The sequence below is a fragment of the Netta rufina genome (assembly GCF_964035555.1).
Source record: "Netta rufina genome assembly, chromosome: 9".
NCBI lineage: Eukaryota > Metazoa > Chordata > Aves > Anseriformes > Anatidae > Netta > Netta rufina.
Genome location: NC_140132.1, coordinates 24,601,000 through 24,622,298, shown reverse-complemented (window position 1 = coordinate 24,622,298; position 21,299 = coordinate 24,601,000). Strand labels below are relative to the sequence as shown.

The 21,299-nt window shown below is 49.3% G+C and overlaps 1 protein-coding gene across 4 annotated transcripts in view; it reads right to left on the bottom strand.

Moving 5' to 3' along the window:
- Window positions 1-21,299, bottom strand: part of PPM1L (protein phosphatase, Mg2+/Mn2+ dependent 1L) — a 66,083-nt gene that overhangs the window by 36,084 nt on the left and 8,700 nt on the right. Inside the window, exon 1 of one of the 4 annotated variants that reach the window (XM_084291821.1) lies at window positions 17,999-18,159. The exons of 2 other annotated variants lie outside the window; for them this stretch is intronic. In XM_084291821.1, coding sequence (XP_084147947.1) covers window positions 17,999-18,007 — 9 coding nt within the window. In that variant the 5' untranslated portion in view covers window positions 18,008-18,159. Of the gene's footprint in view, window positions 1-10,839; window positions 10,946-17,998; window positions 18,160-21,299 lie in introns of those variants that run through there. One more of the 4 variants, XM_084291823.1, reaches the window with a different exon arrangement.

Below are 21,299 nucleotides of genomic sequence, written 5' to 3'. Positions count from 1 at the left end.
ATGACAGGTCTGTGAGCCGTGGCTCTGGGATGCAAGGTGCTGCGAGGCAGAAGCCGCGTGCCCCTGCACAGCTCCAGGCTCCTGAACAACTCCCAGCACCCTGCCGGATCTCACAGCCTGGACACTTGCTGCTGGAAAGCTTTTTGGGACCCAGAAGCAGCTGCAGGGACCTGTTTCAAACAGGTATCGCCTGGTCACTGCCGTGCAGACAAGCAGTGGGCATTTTGGGGGACAGCTGCCGCTGGGATTGCTGCCAGCGCCGAGCTGACGATTTGCCAACAGCAGAAAAAAAAAAAAATAATTCACTTCTTTAAGCCCCTTTTTATAAACTTTAAATCTTGCTAATTTACTCCTATCACTGCATATGAAGCGCGACGATCTGCAGCAGCTCCCATTCCAGGGGGAAGCCGTCCTTCCAAGAGGAAGCTGTCAGGCTGATTAATCCCAACATCAAGTCACGTTATTAACATTACTGAAGGGCAGATTTTTGCTGAGCGTGAGCTGTCAGAGCTGCTGCAATGAATTTCAGCCTGCAAACTGCCACAGACCTTCCCGATACAGGAAGGTTGCCCCTTTCACTCCCAGGAGCAACGCTGAGGCAGGCAGGGGATGAGAGGACAAGAAGAGGAAAGGAGAGCCCCAGGAGAGAGAAAGGCTCAGAGCAGCTCTGCTGCTTCCCTTGCTGGGGAAAGGAGCAGAATAAGCTCTGGGCTCTCTCGCTGTGCCAGTAAGACTGAAGAGGGGTGTTGGAAGGGAAGAAGCCTTGAGCTGGGGAGCATAAGAAGCTTAAAGAGCCAAAAAGCCTCTTCCTTGGAAAGAGAACAGATGAAAGCAAGCGGTAAAAGGAGATGTGAGACTGGGAGAGCACGCAGGTGTGGTTCTCCAGCTGCCCCCCCTCAGAAACTTGCTTACAGAGATTCCCATAGATCAGAGCTCTCAGCAGAGCACAATAAAAGCCCATCCATCAGAGTCAACTTGACATTTTCCTGCAAAACGTGCAGGAAAGATAAAGGATGCTTATTCTGAAACTTGTTTTATGGGCACACCTCCTGAAAGCACCTTAATAACGTACTATATTTGGATCGCCACCAAAGCCTCACGCCTCAGTAGTGAACACGAGCCACATTTTATATTTATGACAGGCAAGAAAGTGTGCGACAGACCTCCCCTGGAGACAGCAACTGGGAATAATTCCCCAGCAGAAGAGGAAGGAGGGCACCCGCTTGGTTACAGATAACCACGGGATGCTGCTCAATGCTGATAGCAGGACGTGGGAGCTGAAGAAGAGCAGAATTTCTGCTTTAATCCAGCACTCAGCTCTGGTCAGCACACACCAGAGGAGTTTACTCCCTGTATATCCCCACCGACAGCCTTCAAGGAAGCAGCTCTGGCTGCAGGATGGACCATGACGTTCATCACTGGCAGTCAGCACCAGCAGCAACCCCCCCCAGGCTATCTCAGGAGCCAAATTCTCCACGTTCAGCACAGGGGGAGCCTCAGACAGAAATCTGGCCTCGCACACGGTGCTTCAGTGCAGGTCGCAGGACGCTTTCTTCCTCCCAAACCCCAGGTGTGAACGCCCACGAGATTGAAGAGAAGCCAGGCCACGGCTTTACCGCAGTGAAGGCCATTAACACAAATGCTTCCCTGAAGAGCAGAAGGAGAATGATATTTCTGGTATCGAAAAGGACGTTTTGCATCATCAGCAAACGCTCTGATGCATTCTTCTGCCTCACCTCCACGCTAATGGCCCAACACCAACAGGCCTTGCTGCCTTCTCAGCTGCTCCGAGATAAATATTAATGACAAAGTATGGGATAAGCACTCGAGTGGTTCCTCTGAAGCTACTTTACACTAAATAGGTACTTTAAAATATGTTTTTGCAGCAAATCCTTTCCTCTATTTGCTGGCTTTGGCTTGGGTTTCTCCTCAGTCACACTTAAAGCTCACATAAAAATAGGCCTGATGGCTGTGAGGAGCCGGCAGGCAGAGGACAGGAGCTCTGCACCCAGCAGCGAGGGCAGTGAGGAAGCAAAGTGCGATTTGACACAAACCTCCCTGGACAAACCTTGTCCCCGAGGGGTGGCCTTGCAGGGCGGGCTGCTCCTCCCAGCGCTGTCTGGCAGATTCCTGCTCCCCGATCGGATCAGAGCCGGAGCCTGTCCTGAATGAAAGTTTAATGCAGCTTCACTCATAAAACAAACATGAGTGAAATGAGCGTTGCACTGGGTAAAGGATCCTCCTCGTGCCTCTGAAAGGCACTGACGGTGTCTGTGTGTCCCTAGTGCTCATGCAGGGGAAATCACCGGTCATTTCTTCAAGGCAGGGCTCTGCTGCCTGCCTGCTCGCAAGGATGTTTGTGCTCTAACAGGCGATGTATGGCTTGCAAACAGCAGCCAGGCACTGCACTTTCTGCTTTCCTCCTCCTCCGAGCAGACATTTTCACAGAAGTCATCCACGCCACACGTTACAGCAGCCCGAATCCCCAAGTAAATGTAAGACGAATGGTCTCTCGTTGGCACTTTCTAAAAATAGCTCAGATGTACATCGTGCTATGAATAATTCCTCAGTTTAGGAATATTGAAGTGCCTTTTAAGTTCTAGGCTGCAGCCTGCAATTTGGATAAATGGCGCTGCCAGGGGCCCTTCATTCAGGCAGGGTAAGCCGCTGCCGTTTGCTCGTAGCAGCGTTATTGCCAGCGCTCCTGTCTCCAGCTCCTCAGGCTGATTTGCTTTCCCGACGCCATCCTTCACACATCCATATTCATTCAGGCTACCACGGGGGTGTTTTCCATTCCTAACTCTCAGATATCTTCACACCTGCCAATTACTACACCCAAAGGCAACAGAGCCCGGGATAATCCCAGCTCATCAGGCTTGTCCCCAAGGGACAGGGGATGGAGCTGCCAAGGCCAGCTGAGACCGGCATAATAGAGGAGGAGGAGCTGCGAGAGGAGGCAGCAGCTGCTTCCACCAGCCAGGGTCACCCTTCATTGTCCCCGTGTCCCCTCAGCCATCTCCCCCAGCTCAGAAATCCCGCTGGGACCCCTGGTGTTGCCCCCTGCCCTGCCCCAGCAGCACCCCTCTGCCTCCCAGCCGTGCCCAAGGCTCATGCTACAGCCAGGAGGTACGACCCCATCTCACTTCTAGGTTTCACCAGCCCCTGGGGCTTGTCAGGTGTGAGCTGAGCCTCAACTTTTTGAGCTGAGCCGTGAGGGTTTTTTGGTATCTACACTTTGCATATCAGCTTGAGACAGTGCAGCTTTGTCTGTGAAGACAGAAAACATTCACAACTGCATTGAAATCATAACAAAAGGCAGCTGGGAAACCTGCGGCCACCAACTTCTGGACTTCAGATGCCTCGCCCAAAACTATTTTGTATTTCAGTCTGCTCATAAAGTAGCATGGGCAAACTAAAAAATGGATGCTTCTCAATGAAGAGGAGCTAGGTAAACACATGCACCAAATCCAGAGCGTATCATTTTGCAGAAGCATAAACACAACGTAGTTGTTTTAGTACATCATAGAAAAAAGCCTTGGAAAAACCTCATCCGATTTAAAAGGGACAGGAGTAAGCCTGGACACGGATTTGATTCACCAAGTTAATTAGGAACTCGTTTTACTTGCATTAACCGCATATTGATCACAGCAATTACCGCTGATGAAGCTGGAGAGCTGCTTCAAGCACGTGCCAGGCGCAGCGAACGACAAGGCTCTCCTCTCGCTGACCACCGTGGAAACAAGAGCCCTCTGAAGACGCACCCCTGGTGTCGCTTGCTGATTTTCTCATCTCGATGAACTTAACTCCCAGTTACTTAGAGGCAATTTAGGAAGAGTCACGCTTTAATTGACGGTTAATTGCCCAAGGGCTTAATTGCTTCCTTACATGTGAAGTTGGACAGGAAAAAACTATCATTAGGGCCTGTAATTTAGCACAGAACTTTCTGGCTGCCAGCAGCCCGGCCTCAGCAGGGCCTATAAATAGCAGGGACGGGAGCTGTGCAGCGCCGTGCCGCATGCAGGAGCTCGGGGCTGGTGGCAGCAGCAGGACAGCCACCGGTGTCATCCCTGGAGCTCGGTACTCACCGGGGTGCTGCCAGCAGGAGCATCGCGCTGGGTGCTGCTCACCAAACCCACCTGAGTGCCCGCTTTTGGTCAGGACAGGAACCAGTTGCAGGGTTGCAAGTGGTGACCTGGCTCCTGGCCGGCACACCACGACGTGTTTGAGCTCGCGGTGAGCATCAGCACATCCAATTGTTCCACGCACAGCAAACTGAAGAATCCCGAGCATTTACGTAACGGAGGCACCAAGGACGATCACAGCAGCGTTGCTTCCCCCAGTCTTGGCAGAACGGCCGCCTTAAAGAGCTCTTCTCATTCATTCCCTTCTCCTGAACGCCCCAATTATTCCAACAGCTCCAGGCACTATGTCCCAGCACCTTGTAAACCAGAAGCTGAGATCCCGTTCGCCAGGACAGGCAAACTAACACAGCCTGTATTTACCGTGCTGCAACACCGGCTGCCTCTACAAGTGTTCCAGGGCAGTTTCTGTCAAACAAAGTTTGAAAGCTTTTTTCTATTGAGATTAAATGGATAAAACAGACTTTAAAGAGGTGAGACAGAGCGCACGGTGCTGGGGAGAACATCTGGGGTTTGGGGCTCTTCAGGGAAACAGCTCTAAAAACAGAACCTGCAATCCTCTGCCTGCACAGCTCTGCTAATTAATTCCTGGTGGCAATGGTCGAGGAGAAGTAACTTTGTTCTGTTCTGCTGCTGATTTCCCTTTCTCTCGCCCTATAATCGTACTTCGATATCACTTTGGAGTGCCTAATAAAAATACACATGAATTCAGAGGGACAGATTACAGACGGATCAAATACTGTTAAACCTCCGTCTCTTCTCCTGCTGCACAACCAGGAGCAGAACTCACCCTGCTTTTCTGTTACAGCAAAACCTGCGGTGCCTCCATCTCGTTTGAGATGTTAGGTGATTATTTAACATTACCCATACAGTTCTTTGTAAAAACCTGAGAGAAAAAGCAACTAGAAGCATCCGTGGCTGTGTAAATACCCAAGGTATTTTGTCATTCAGTTCCCTGCTCCACCACCTAGCATGGTGCCTACCACACCTCCCGTGGGATGGATTTCCATCTCATCACTCTATAAATTTAAGTGTATTTCCGAACAGAACCCCAGGCTGTTCGAGCCACCCGGCCACACGGCTATCGACGTGTGAAGCCACCAAGCCCAGGAGCCAGAGCCGAAGCTTCAGCTCCCTCCAGCACCACGCACCTGGCAGGCAGTAAGAGGAGAGCTGCGTCTCCAACAGCTCTCATGGAGAAATGAATCCAGTTTCCGTCCAGCAGCCCAAAACCAAGCGTCCCCAAAGGGAACCAGTTCCAAGTTGATACCGAACTATATTTCACTAGGCCTAAAGAGGTCTCTCCGAAGCCATCCAACTATGGTTACACGTGGGTTTTTTTGGCCGTAAGAGCCAAGAAATTAAAAACCAAGCGCGTTGTGCTCACAGCACAGTTGTTGTTAAGAAGGGGAAGCCTAAATTGATCCGACTGGGGAATCATATGAAAGAGCAAGACACGGGCCTGTGATCATTTATTTCAGATTCCTAGCAGCTCCTGGGGAACCGTTCGCGTGCCTGCATCACAGGCAGACGATTTTATCTTCTGTGAGTAAAGAGGACCCGCATGCGAGTGGCGAGCTCTGAGAGGATTCATTCCCAGGCTGGGAATAAAGCCTGGCACTTGTTATGGAGCTTTATTACACCACATAAACCCCAAAGTGTTTGCTCTTCGCATCCCGAAGCCACTCAGGCTACCATTAAACATCACTAGGTAGCTTTCTAATCCTCGTTTTTTACTGCCTGTGGGAGAGCTGGATTTTAATATTTGGTATCATTAAACATTTAGCTGGATGCTTACACGCTCCTCAGCCCTCTGATATCCAATTTGGGCCCATCTGTTAGGGAATGACTAGGGCCCAATTCACCGGGCTCGTGTCAGACTTTCTGAATTATAAAGACCAAAACCCCACAGAAACAGGGGGAGGTGCCAGAAGTAGCTGGGAGGGGTGCTGGTCCCCGTGACACCGACCTGAGCAGAGGAGCAGCAGGGCTGGCTCAGACACGAGATGCTCAGTGAAGTTACCTGGCACTGCCTGGACATTTCCAGGTTTTTCTGAGACGCTGCAAATCCGTGGCTGCACGGTTCCCTCTCCTCACAGCTCAGCAGATGGCAGCGGGCGATTTGGGGATGCAGCTGAACGACGCCACCGGACCGAGCTTCTAAACAAGGTTTTATCTGACACCCAGAGCCCCTTTCTGAACACCGGCACTAAACAGAAAGCTTTTGTCACAGCAGCCGAGCCTCCTCCAGAGTGGGCTGACATTCCTGCGAAAGAATAAGGCGCCTGAGAGAGCCAAAGCCTCGCGAGGAACAATCGTCCCCTATCAGCACCGACGCAAAGCAGGCAGGCTGGGGCTCTCAGCAGTTTTGGTTTCACACACAGGACGCATTGTTCTGCTTCGCTTTCTCTCCCTGTCCTCACGGCGCCCGAGCACAAGCACTGCCTGCTGGGGAAGCACCTGTGGTTTCTGCAGAGAGAGATATTTGTTGGACCAAGGGTGGGCCCCGAACTCCATCGCATTAACAGAAGGCTACCTGCAGTGGATGACTTCTCCAGGAGATGAGTTAGGACCTGAGCACCACAGGGCAACTCCTCGCTCTACCCACACGAGCTGTTGGCCATCAAAGAGCTGGATGCACGGCACGGGCAGATCCCCCGTTATCCAGAGGGCTTCAGAAATAGCTTCAAATCCAGGAATGTGTTCATTTGGCATTACAAACAAATTTAACTACAGCTCCCCCGCCCCCTGCTGTGTTCCACATTCGTATTGCAGAAGTGATAAACGGGTAGGGGAAGGCAAGCCAGGCACTAACAGCTCTGCTGGCAAGGGGATAAATCAGAACTCAATAAGCAGTCGGATGTTGCCACGCAGTTCATGTGCAAAGCTAACCAAAGAGTAAAACACTGGACTATATTTTGCAGTGGGTTTTTATTTCATTACTGTTAGCACCTCTTTCTGTGCCTGGCCTTGTTCTGTACATTGCATTCAGCACCTCTGAAAAGCTATGTGCTCATGCTATATAAGCCCAGACCACAATTTGTGTGAATAAAACCTGAAAATTTCCTCCCAAACCCATGATTTGTGTAAAAACACTGCTGCTCCTCCAGCAGGGGAAGCCAGGGCAGGGGGAATGTGGGACCTAACAGGGAAAGCAGGCCAGGACGTGAGCTCGGAGCCGAGCGTAGGCCCAGGGCCGGCAGCCTCACACGCAGTCACTGCTCGGAAACAGCAGCCAGAAAGAGGAGACGCCCGGCATGAGGAGATGGATGAGCACGTCGTGGTGCTGCAAAATTTAGCCCTGGGGTGTACAGCCTGCCAGTCAAGGAAATGATAAGAGGAAGGGTGATAGATGATGGGGGCCTGGCCACTGAGAGCTTAGCTCGGAGAGAACGAAGGGTGAAAACTGCACATCTTAACCTGAGGCTTGGAGGGAGAAACAAAGGGCAGAGAGGACAGCTTTCACCGACTCCAGAACATGGACAGGGAGAAAGATGGGACAAAAAGGTGCTGACAAATTAGTATGAAGGAGATGAGGAAGATAAACTAGTGCCCAGGAAAGGCTGGGACAAAAAACCACTGGGAAGTCTGAGTTGATTGCGATCATAGGGTGAGAGAGAGCTACAAAGAACACCAGAGAGCCCCAGGTTTTAGGGAGAAAGATGCTTTCAAGGATGTGATAAACTGCAAATCCTGCATAAAAACACAAGTGAGAATACTGGAAGTGAATAAAAGATTTTGCCACAAAAACAACTGCATCAAGATGGGGCTACAGAATGGATCACAAGGGCAAAGAAAAACTAAATGCAAAAGAGTCGGATTTGTTTTCCCTCTCCTGTTGGGGACTGCAGCTCTGTCAGCATCCCCCCATTTAAAGGGCAGAGAGTTTGTGGGTACAGCTGGAAGGCAGCTCAAACAAGTATCAGATCAGGGGGGACGGCTAGGCAGGAAGTGCAGAGTTACCTTTGAAACCTTAGGAACAGCACCCTGAAGGAGCATCGTGGAGCAAGTGTGACAGACTGGTGCCAAAATACAGGCAGAGAAAGGCACTCGGCAAAAAAAGGAACCAAGCAGGGCTGGTGCCAAGGGACAGCTCGTCAGGTGCTCCAAAGGTACCGGCGTTCACCTACCTGGCATCGCATCCTGCCTAAGAGAAAGACGGGTCCCAAAATTATTCCAGGCAATGCTGGGATGGGACAGGATAACGTACGAGGGGGAGCACCCAGGTTTGGCTGTCCGAGCTACGCCAGAACCAACTCGTGTTTATCGGGTCAGGGGGCTGCTTTATGCCATTTCCCAGCACAGCAAAGCTACAGCTCCAAGGAGACCTGAAAAAGCAAACAGGCTTCTGAAAGAAAATCAGCACTTCCGCGCATCAGGATTCCCACTCCTTCCAGAGGACAGCGCGCTCCGCCCAAACTAACAAGTCAATGGATGACAAATACGTGGATCTAAATGCAGCGCTGGGAACAGGCTCTTCTCTGCTGAAGTTTTCAGACCCATTTATAGCATCCACGAGTTTTTTCAGAACTAATTTAAAACAGTTCTCGTAAGGTTAATTCAGTTCCTCTCTCTACTGTCTCGGTTTCATTGCTGGTTCTCCAGCAAGGCAGCTTAATCCCTCGCTCTCCAAATTCTTTATAAAATTATATGCTTACCACACGGATAATCCTTATTGACAAGCAACCCATTAAAAGCAAGGCGAGATTCCTAGAAGGCTTATATGAGAAAAATAAAGCAGAATAGCTTCTTTAGGCTCTGGAAACAAAACTTATAAAGCAACAATAACCAAACCATGTTATTATTTCTAGAATAGCATACTTTGAAGTATAATTGATTTTGCACAGAATCAATTTTAAAATTACAGGCTCACTGTTTCTTGTCTTAACCCCTTCAAAATGTTGCCTTCAGAGCAGGCTGAAAGGAATTTGAAGAAAATTGCTACTCTAAAATGTCCCTGAGCCTTTATAACTGCAACATCTTCAGAGCTTTCAGCCCTCACATTTGTCACGTGAAGCTGTTTTCAGTGCATGCAAGAAACTCATCAATTTGTTTATCTATTTCCCTCTACCAGCTTGAATGCCTTCTGCCATACAATACGGACTGAACACCCAGACACCTCTTCTGTGGCTAACTCAGCAGATGGAGGCACAAAGGCACTTCTCCCGTGTTCCCTGCTACTTCCACAGCTCTCCTACAGATCAGCTGGTGATGAAGTGCTACCCCTAGGTACGTGCATCACAGAAGCTCTGCCTTCACCTCTTTTTAAAACAAAGCCAGAGATGACACTCACCTTTATCTTTATGAACACGACAAGCAATCTTTTTTCCTTTCAAGGTTACATTGATAAAAATAAAAGCTCACCAAGCCCCAGACCAAGCATCCAAAAGGCAGAGGCAGAGCTGGCTGCCACCCCCAGCCCGCTCCCTTGGTGGGGAGGAGGAGGCCAATTACCCCACCTGCCGTGCTGCGAGGCAACGCTGTGTCTGGGGCCTTATTCCTAAAACCTGCAGCTATTATTAGACAATCTCTGCCTTCTCTCTCAAGTTTTGCTAAGCCGAAGAGGCGACACGAAACACGCATCAAACGGAACGCCTGCTTTTGCATTAAAGGAATTAGGAATTCCTAAACGCAGCCGAGAGGATGCCAGACAGGTCAAGCTGCGCGGAAGCCAATTTGGAAGCGCGCACGTTCCCAACTGCAAAGCGAAAATAAATCACAACAGCGAGAAGCTGTGAGACGCCGTCAGCGAGGCCAGGACAACAGGAGCTACCTCACCCAGCAAATACAGCACCGCGTCACCGCGCTGGGATGGAAGCTGGCTGCCGTGGGGAGTGCTGGCTCAGGGGAAGGCAGCGCCTCACCTCTCGCTTCAGCTGCTGAGTTTATCACAGTACCACGTCCAGGAAAGCAAACCAAGCAACACCAAGCCAACACCATCAACTTCTAACTCCTATTCCAGCCCCAGGTGGGCAGGCAGTCCCTTTTCCCTTCTAACCTCATCATTTTCCTAGGAGCAGGTCACTCCCTTCTAGCCGCCTCCTGTCTGGAAGACGCCACTGCTCTCTGGAGGAGCGCTGCTAAGAATAAGCCTTAGCAGAGCGACAGCTTCGTTACATGAGGTTTAGCTCACTACAGGTGAGGCACACACACACCAAGGGAGGCGTTTCACCCCAAAGCCATCCTGTACGCCAGCTCGGGGACACCCCGGAGGTGCCAGGCTGTGGCACGGCACCAATTTCTGTGGCCTCCGTGACTGGATGCCCGGAGCTGGTGCCAAGAGAGCCGCGCATCTCCTCCAGCTGGATTTATGGAGCTCCCAATGCAAAGGCTCCACAAAGCTCTGTTTTACTTCTCTTAATGGCTGGCAGGAGAGGAGCCGTGCTGTTGCTCCCGCTGCCAACACACGTTAGCTCCCAAAGTGCAGCAGCTACTTTTAGCTCCGAGCCCTCGGATGCAGCCCCCACAAAGTTTCTCCTCTCCGTGCTCTGTCTGCTTCGGAGCGCTGCGATGCCGGTGGCTCTGCAGTGAACATTGACAGCGCCTCCGAGGAGATTGGTTCTGCCTCTGCTACCCCAGCACGTTACGGAGCACTCGTCAACCTGCAGTAACAGTTTATTACACCAGAGACAAGGAATTCACTGTATCCCTGTACAATGGGAGCGCACAAACCATGCACAATGTTAGTTACTGATCCTACCTTCTCCCCAGGAAGCTGCTTCTTTCACAAGGCACAAACTACGGCCGGCTTATGCTGCTGTAGCTGAAAATCATGTAGGAAAGTACCACTGCTTGTCTCCCACACCTCTGCAATATTTCTAACAAAATGATTATTTCTCCTATAGCCCCACAGACTGACTCAAAACCACAAGCAGGTTAACACCCAAAGGCAGGCACAGAAAGGAGCACAGGGAGCAGCACCGAACTGGTGGGACACCAAGGCCAGAGGAGCTCAGCTTACTCCTGGAGCCAGTGAAGGGGTTGGAAAGGGAGCATTTGAAAAGGAAGAACGCTACCAACAAGGCACAGGTGTAACAAATACAATGGCAGACCGGGTGGGGTAGAAAGCAGGTGCTGAAATGCAGAGCATGAGTCACAGAAATACTCTTATCACAAGGATCTTAACCTGAGGCACTGCCCTCAGAAGGCAAGGCAGGTTCTTTCTGCCAGGGCTGCACAGAAAAACAAGTGGCTGAGGGTACAAACTTTGTACAGAGAAACCCATCCAAGCAGAGGTCCCTGCCCCACGTTCCCTCTCCTCCCTTTGCGCTGGCTCCAGCGTGAGTTCGTGCCTGCAGCCACCAGCTGGGGGCAAAAAAAAGCAAGCCGACAAGCTGCTGGGTCCTTACCAGGCCAGCGCCTCCAGGGAGCTGTGGGATTGGGAATTTCCCTTTTTTTAGTTATTTTAGCAGTGAAACTGTGGAGGAAACAAAGTCCATGGAGAGTTCATCTAACAGCAGGGCAGAAAACTTCCACCTGCGGTGTTTTGAGTGTCCAGAAATAAAAGAAAACAAGTGGGGTAGGCAGAAGGTAGCGATGCCTGGTAAAAGGTAGGTGGAGTAACAGGATCTGCTGAATCACAGCAGCTGGGACAGAACGAAAGGAGTTGATCCTTTGGGGACATCTCTGGCGTCAGGCAGAAGAGCAGGGCCAGGGGACATTTAGGAGCCTGTGGTTGTACGGCCCCACGACCACAAAAAGCACCTGGGGAAGAGGGAGGAGAAGCACAGGGAACGGGAGCTCCCCTGCTGCTGGCAGCTTGCCCCTGCGCTGGGTTGGGTGAAACAGGAAACCCTACAGGATTCGAAATCCTGTATGTTGGTGGAAAGTAATTCAGTGCAAACAAATTAAATGTCAATCCGCCAGCACCTCTGGATACCGTTGAACACTACGGAAATACAGACCACAGCCGGGGGAAGCCTGCTCCGAGCTGGGTTTGATGAACTGGAAAAGAAAAAGCAGGAAACTACACAGGGCAAATCTGATCACACCCGCTCCAACTCCACACCGCATCACTCTCTATATATTGATCACACTGGAGGTTTTCTAAGAGATTTTCAACAAACGTTCAGACAACATTTCAGCCCCATTAGGGCATTTTTCTTTTCCCTAGTATGACCGTATTCCTGCTGCAGGTGTTTCTCAGAGGCAGCGAACACCAGGACGAGCACCTGCCAAGCAAACGCCTCCCGAGCTCTCTCTGCTCCTTGGTGCCGGCGGTTTCCACACCGGCCTTTCTTCCACAGAGGCGTCTGACAGCCTGAGAGCCTCCTGCAGGCTTTTTTATCAGCTGGAAACACGTACCTCAGGAACCATTCGCTCAATTATTTTCTTAAATCCCCCAGTCCCTAGGACTGATCACAACCTGTTAAAATTTTAACACCTGTTTCACAAAGTTTTAACCCACGGAGTTTGTTTCTGTTTCCCAGTAACTTGATGTGGGCACAGGAGAAGAATTCCCACTGTGCCTCTAGGACCTTCCTGGCGTGTCCCAGCCCTGAGTGCAATCACAGCTCGCTCTATTTCCTAGATTTCCTTCTTGCCAAAATGGCATCCGAATTCAGCGTGACATCTCCACGAACTACTGCCACTTGCTGAAGCCTCACGCAAACATTTAGTGCCCACCATCACACTGAGGATTTTTATTTCTGCATTTAAAGACCAGGACTTGACAATACTGAGCCCGCGTGCAAATACAAATACCTGACCCACACCGCTCCTGTTACTGCCAGCAGGCTAAACCAAAAGGCACATGTCCCAAGAAAGCCGCCTGGTAAATGAATTTCTTCTAGTGCCACAGACATTTAAGCAGTGCCTCTAGCTGGGATTCTCCTCTCCCAGCACACCTCTGACTTGGTGGCAGAAAGGCTGGTTGCAGGCGTGCAGGGCTCCTCACAGAGGAAGAATTAGCTGGCATTTACTTGTACGCTTTGTGTATAACAGCTGGGGCCTTTCTGGTAAGGCAAAGGAGAACGACTTCTTGGAAAACATGTATAAAAATGTATAAAATCCTGCCTTGGAAGAAATGTATGTTTAATTTCATGTGTAATTAAGAATACCAACTGGAGCTCCATGCATCACAAAGGAAGCAAATCCATCCTCCTCGCAGGGTAGTCCAAGGGCACGATTGCTTGGGCCAGTCCCTCGAGCGTGTAGCCCCCAGTCGAGCCCCTCTGTGCAGTTTTGTCCCCAGAAAACACTAACACATTTTCTCCTGATTCTAAGGAGAAGCTGAGTGCAAAGTAGGTTTTTGTTTGTTTGTTTGATGCAGGAGAAAAAGCAGAGATTAACACCACGTTACATCAGGCAGCAAGAGGTTTGCAGCAGCCCACCCTGAGAGCTGTCCTGCCGCGGTCACCTCAGCCGACTGGAGGCAGTCCTGGAGGGGAAGAAGTTCAAACAAAAAAGCATGCATGAAAAAATGTGCCCAGTTTACGGCTATTTGGAACTCAGGGTTGTACAGTTATTGTGCTGTGCTTATTGGTTCTTCTTCACTGTTGTAGCTAAGGAAAATATTTTGAGATCTCCTGGAACACGACTACTATTTTTTCCTTCTTTATTTAACCGTAGAGCACTGAAGAAAACTGCCCGTGTCCAGTCAAAACATCCTCAAGTTACAGATGAGTTCCGTTTCAACTGCTTTTTTCACTTCTAGAGCAACAACATGAATTCAAACTTTAATTTCTTCTCCCAGACAGACTTGCTTTGCTAGCAAAGCACCCTGCAGCTTGCAATGCAGCTGTAGCAGGCATTCCCCTAACGTGTTTGCTTGTCCCTCACAACCTCAGGAGACACCGTGCTTTCTTGCCATACAGCTGCTCAGGTGGTAAAATAAAGAAATGCTCTCACCTCCAGCGTACAAAGCCCAGCACGGCCCTGCTGCCTGATTTCTGCCAGGTGGTTCAGAAATTAAAACACTACACGTTTTGGTGCAATAAACAGTAAGCAGCCTCAGACTGAGAAGTTGTAGTTGTTAGGGGTGAACAGCCCTCAGCCTGGGGCAAAAGTTTCTCTTCTGGCTTCCATAATACGTAAGCCAAATTTTCAACCTGAACTGTTGCAAACACTGAGTTCTCTGACCTCGGGAGGCCACGAATGCCATCAGGGGTTGCCACGGGCTGGTCGTTGCCCCAACACCAGACTGAAGCATCCCGGTGAACAGTCATCTGTTGGGACTGGGGAAGAAGAAACAACCACAGAGCACACACGTAACTAGATCCAGATTTTAAAACCACGTTATTTGCTCTAAAGAGAAGTGATTTGCTTAAGATGGGATTAACTTTAAATGGGACTAACAAATCCAGTAATAACACAAACATCCTTTTAAAAGGCACATTTACAATAGATGCTCAAAATGTTTTGTAAGCAAAATGCAGTTTCCACAATGCAGGAATTACCAAAACAAGTATCACCACAATATCACCACTCCATTTCTGTGGCTGAGTTTACACAACAGATGCTTCAGCTCTGACACACTTTCTAGCACAGGACAGAGATACGCTAAAAGTTTCCTATTTTAATCTAACCTAACAAATCCTCAGGAGCCTCTTGTCTAATAAAGGCCCAAAGGGCAGTAACGCTCTCAGACTCTTCTTCATCCTCTAGACATTTTTTCTTGACCGCTCCATTCCTGACACTCAGCTGGGACAAATCCTGTAGACGAGCAGCTGCAGCCTTCCAGCTGCAGATTTGCGGTGAGATGTCCTTGTTCAGATTGTGAAATGTCACGATGTTTCCTTCAAGTATTGTCATCTTTCTGCTAAAGAAATCTCCATCTTTTCTTTGAGTCAGGATAAAACTTTTATAACTGGGTTATATCTCCTACTCCACGTGGGTTTCACGGGCTGTTTTCCTGTATTAGTGCACACGAGCTCAACAGCCTTTGAGCCTGCCGGCCACCGAGGCGTTCCCAGCCCCAACAAATCGCTGTCATTCCTCTCGTCTTCTGTCAGCACAGCGAGGGCTGAAAACACCAGCTGGGAGAATGAGGACAGGACAGCCCACTAGCCCTCGACATCCTGGCCAAAAGGAGCTTGATACAGCTGCACGACACCACAATTCCCACCCTCTTTTTGTTCTTCCTCATCTCGTTCTCCGTAGGCTCGTACCCTGCAAGTCTTCTCTCTCTTTGGTCTCAAAGTTCAGCTTCCATTTAGTCTAGATGAAGGCGACTAAAGAGCTCTTGAGAACTTTAATCTGCAGCTGGCAAGGCAGCAGTCACACCAGGATTACAACCAGGGAGCGATGAATTATTCAGCCAACATAAATCTGCAATTTTTACTGGATGGGCAATTTAAAAAATTTATGAACTTCTCTTTTAGGGCAGTTTGAAGCACCCTCTCTAAAGCGGGAGTAAAGAGTTACTCCAACAAACTCTCCAACCTCCTCCTGCGTTAAATCCCGTTTGCACTGACACTGAGGCTACCAGCTCACTCAACAAGCTGCACACCCATAAGCAATGCCAGCAGAATGTCACTGCTCTTAAACATATACACACGTAACGAGAGCTTTTGTTTCAAAGATGACCTCTTTCAGTTATTAATAAAACCTCCACACACTTCGGGTGTATGAAACATTTATGGTTATTAGCTGCTTTCAACTCAGAAGGAGCAGCAGCATTTTGCAGCCTGACCTCACGCTGTTTACGTGCGCGCTGCGGCCAGCCACGCCGTGCACTCCTGCCCACGCCTGGTTTATTCAGCGAGTACGGATGCAGATCTCTTGTCCAGAGAAACAGCAGGAATTAGGAGCACTGATGAAATCCAGACACAGCGCTAGCTACTGCTTTGCAAGCTTCTGGCTTCCAAAAGCACCTAAATCCAGATTGGCAAATTCAGACTGAAATTCAGTTTCAAGGCAGGCCGTGAGGATAGAAGTCTGTACTTTAAAAGCTGTATGTAAAGGAACAAACCTAATGCCCACAGAATAAATAACCAGCACTAAATTCTCTCATACAGCAGAACACAAACCAGCACTTTTATCGTCTCTTATTAGCTGGAAATCTCCGTTTCATCCTAACGAGCTGGGATCTGGTTTCACGCACAGACATCAAGTATAAAGCCCTGGAACAGCCATCAAATATTTTATTTAAGCAGTTAAACATTTCAACTTCGGGGCTGAGTAAAATGAGGAGGAATTAAGTAGGTCTGGAGGAGACAAAAGATGTGTTATACAGCAGATAACCTATACCACTGCACCCAAGTGCCAATTTTAAGGCGCTTCTTTGCATATTGCTAGCGTGTGCCTGCTGCAGCAGCTGCAGGAGTCACGGTACCTAAAGTAGCTCAAAGCAGCTAACACACGTCACAGCCACAGCAGTGCCTGTGGTCTCCAAAGCACCACAACCTGATAGAAACTCATATTCCATCGCTGTATTCCTCCTCCTCCTCTTAGGAATGATTTCAGATGAGTGCTGGATCTGCTGCTGCCTCCAGCTTCCGTGCAAGATGCCCTTTCTCCCGATGAAGAACTCGCAGGGCACAGCAGGAGCTGGCTCTGAGCAGCCCCTTCAGTGTGCTGTGGCAGCGCTCTGCGATGAGATGAGCGATACCGAAACCTCTGCAACTGCATTTTTACATCTCCTTCCTGCATCACCTCTCCCAGCACAACCTGCAAATACCCAGTAGCGCACAGGACGATATTCAAAGTCAATGCCTCTTGCTCGCAGGGCAGCCGTCCTCCCTTCTTCACTTCTGTCCCAAACAGCTCAACATCGAGAGCTTTGGAAACGACACAAGGGCAACAAGCAGGACTGATGACACCCGAAGCTCAGAGCCTGCTCTTTGCGGTGCCTTGCTGCAGGAGGTGCGGGGCCAGGAGCAGCAGTCGGTGCCCACGGTGATTCTGCACACAAACGAGCGCACAACAAAGCTGGTGACGGATCCTGGCTCAGCACCAGGGTCCTCTCCTGCCCCTTGCTCCAACCTTTGCTTCAGAGCTGATGAATCAAGGAAGCAGCCAACGGGCTGTTTTTCTCTGGGACGGAAAGGAAAAACCTTGCCTTGTTCCCCTGACGTTTAAACACTCCCTCTACTCTCACTTTGGACCGTTGCGATCTTCAGTTCCCGTTCTTTGATATACTGAGGTTTTTAAGCTATGAATAGTGTCCCACAGCGCTGTGAATTCTCCTCATGAAAGAGGAAGATGTCAGTAAGAAAGGCTGTGTTTATGTCTCCCCTTTCAGGTCCACCAGCCGTGACTCCCACGTAGCTGACAGCTGTGTGAGCTGCGCACCACACAGGCAAGCCCATCACTGCTTTGGTCCCTTTGTAATTCAGCTGTCATTTAATTACTTCCCTTTTTTTTTTTTTTCCAAGCTCATGCCAGTAAGAGATCATTAACACGTTTACTAACTGCAACTGGTTCAAGTTGTCTCCAATATTGGAAATTCTTGCACGTGCAAGAGGAATGTCCCAGAACAGGGACCAGCAAAGGGCTGTCGGGCAGCAAGGAGGCGAGCTGCCCCCGTGGATCCCAGGGCTCTGAGCACCCTCCTGAAGCGCAGGGAGCTCCAGCAGCTCCCAAGGCAGCCCGTGCACATCCCTAGTTTGTCAACCTGTGTGCCACAGCTAGAGGAAAAAATGCAGAACACTTACGGAGCACTGCCAGTGCTACCAGACTTCTTCATTTCTTTTCCCTCCTCATGCGGCTATATGGAGGCACGGTAAGAACACAGACCCTCATCCCCAGCTGTAATTTGTTTAATTCCCTTTTACTGTTCTCAGCCCATCCTTCATCCTTGAGACTCTCCTCTCTGCTTAGAGCGATCTTCTTGTGATAAAGAACTTGAATTCAGTAAACACCAGGTCAGCCTTGAGTGTTTTATCAACACGACTAAAAGCCAAAACCAAACAGCTCACCCCAACCATCCTCCTTCCAGCCTCCACATTGCTGCTGTGGTCACAACCCAGCCCCTTCAAAGCTGGTCTCCCCAATCCAAAGCAGCAGCTTCCAGAAGATGTCAGTCCTGCAGGGCATTTATTTCACCCTCCTTTCAGCACCAGAACATTGGAGGGAAGGAGGAGAACTGCCTCGGGAGCCCAGGCTGCAACACCTGCAGTCGTTACACTGCAAGCAGTGTCTCCTTTATGTTGCTCAAGAGGCAGCAAACGATGCCAAGTTCTCCGGCCCTGCAAGACTCGTGTTGGCAAGGAACGAGAACACCGCGTCCCCCTTCCAGAGCAGCAGGTGAGCACCGCGACAAAGTTCAGCCTCTCCCCCTGGGCAGCACCACAGGGAAAGCCTGGGAGCTCTGGGAGCTACCCCAGGTAGGTAGCAGGGATTAAAATCAGCGACATCCCAACTCCTGATGCTGCCAGGCAGAACCTCTTGAGCTCCAGAAGTGACCGATAAAGCACCAGCCTCGCAGCTCCCGCACGGGATGAGTTCATGGGATCCGCTCTGGGCTCTGAAGTCAGGCAGCGGGCTGGGAGCTCACTTGCAGAGGACCAGCTGCACTCTTCACCCTCGTCTAATAGGGCCGGGCAGCTTCCCACATCCGTGCCTTGTTATTTCCATTACTTTTTAAGCCAAAAAATCTGTTTCAAAACAAAATGCTGAAAGAATTCATTTAAAATGCGACAAAATTTAATGTTCTGGCATTTCACAAACGTTGCTTTTTTATTTGAAGTATTTTCCTCTTGTTTGTCTAGACAGAACAATTCAGGAAATCCAATCCAACGCCATTAGTGGTAGCGTACAGGCCCAGGAGAGGATCTCCTACTTATTCACACTGTTCTCTACTGCTCATTTTGGGTTTTAAAATCAACCTGTGGCTACAAGAGTTCGGTGCTAAGGCACTGAGCAGTGCTGGGAGAGAAGCCCCAGCCCGCTCAGGTTTACATCAAAGCTGCTCACAGGGCAGGGACACAGCAGCACCGTGCCCTGGTGTGAAAGGTGACCCTTATGATCCGTGGTGACGTGGAGAAAGCATTGATGCTCCCGGATCTCAGGCCCCATTCTTTTCTTGACAACCATTAAGAGAAAAAAACCTGAAGATTGCAAAAAGCAGCAGGCAGGTGATGACATTAAAAAGAAAAAATCAACCTGGAAGCTACACAGTTAATGATGCTGGTGCCCGACAGAGAGCAAAAGGGCTCAGTGGCACCTGGGAGAGAAAAGCAGGGGGACTACAAAGTTCTATTTTCAGTTGTATTGCTGACTTGCAGCACATCAGCCAAGGGACGTAAACAGAAATCCAAGCCTGTAAAGTGATCTGAAAACACCTGCTCACAGAGGTATAATGTTTTCTCCCGATATACTTCTGAAATACTTTGGATCAGAAGCTCAGCCAGGTAAACTTAAAGCCCCCGGGACAGACAAACCACTACGTTTGCAACTTGTGTATAAAAATAATCCCAATTAACGTTAAACAGCGTTTGTCACTCAGATTGTATTCTGCTCTGCCAATCAATTGGGAGTGCTGGGAAGCTCAGTAACAAAACATTCCAGTAAAAATCTCTCTGCACCGTAATAGGTTTGAGGTTGTGTCCTTTCCTATTATTCATCAACATGATTCTCATCTTCCTTCACAGTCAGGTTTTCCCTTAATAAGAGACGCACAACCCACATGCCAAAAAAGCTTTTAAAACTTAGGTTTGAAGCAACTAATTCCAATATGCAGCTGGATACGCTCTCCTTTGGCTCTTCTGCCTTGGCACCACAGCCTTGTTTAGTTTATTAGAAACAGCTATGTCAATTGCCAGTCCTGAAAGTTTACACGAACACTTCAGAGTATACAAACTCCAGCTCGGGGAACTTAAAGCGAGGAGAGCAAAACCCAACACAACCCAAGAGCGACGCTGAGCTACTCGAACATCCGTCCAGCAAAGTGACACGCAGACTCGGGCCAGGACGCCACTGCCATCCTGCCCGGCTGGGCACCACTAGCAGGAAGACAAGTGCTGCTCTTTTTGGTTTGAGAGCATGCTTGGGAATAGAAACTCTCACCTTATAGGACAGCTAGCTGAAACAGGCTCTGAACTGTAGCTGTTTGCCTCTGAAGGTTAGAGAGAAGTGCGGTTACTGAGGTCGTAGTATCAAGGTGCCACCTTCGAGCAGATTGACACCACTGCTCCAGCAAAGACCACCTTACAGATGGCAGGCTCTCCAAACAGGGAAACGTTTGGGGTTTTGACCGGCTGGCTTATGGTCATCCTCTCTGAAGGTGACCTCATAACCAACAGTGTGGCCACAACGTCCAGGTTTCAGGGAGAGACGCTTGGTAAGAACACCTCCAACACAAAATCAGCCTTTAAAGTCCCCAAAGCATGTCTCAAATCAATTCACACTCCACGGCATTAAAACATCTAACACTCTTAGTTCTATTAGCAATCGTTCTGTAACTCCCACCAAACGCAGGTACATTATTTAGTGTCTTGTTTGTCTTCTGCTTCTATTTACAGTTATGATATCCACACAAAAACAGGGGAAAAAATAAAAATAAAAAAATCAAAGAAGAAACTGATAGCATGTACCATTCCCCTTTTCCCAAACAATACAAGATGCAGATAATGCGAAGAAATATATCAGGAGATGTAATTGCTAAAATAAATACTAAAGCAAAAAAAGAATTCAAGTTGATGATTTAAATGCTTGTCAATTTAAACCCTCACAGAAAGTGCTCATTTAAGGCACTGATTGAAATAATTCCATCCCGGAGGCAGGAGATTGCTCCTGCCCTCAATGTTAAAAATAATATCGTCATTAACCTCAGCAACAATTTTCTAATTGCCAAAGATTACAAATCTTTTATGTAACATTCATCCACTGAGAATTCAATCGCTCTGCTTTGCCTTTCAAAACCACCGCTGGGAGAGCAGTCGTGAGACGAGCCCCCTTTTAAAAAAAAGAGCCAAACTCGTGTGATGCATTCTGCATGCAAGCATAAAACATTTCTCTTTTGCAAAATGGAAAGTTTGTCCCCTCCGTCTCCCTGCGAATTAACGCAGCACCTCACACTCTATTTCTGCGTGAAACATAAAAGGAGGGGCAGCCTGGAGCTCTTCTCCGACGTTTCCGTGCCAATTGGCACTCCGAAACCGGCAGCTGGTCCCGCATTTTGTTCTCTACGTCCTGAGCAATAAGGGCTCTCACTGCGTGCCAGCAAAGCAATGACCAGCAGTAGAAACAAAGAGGGCAAAGTTTAGTTTTCAGAGCCGC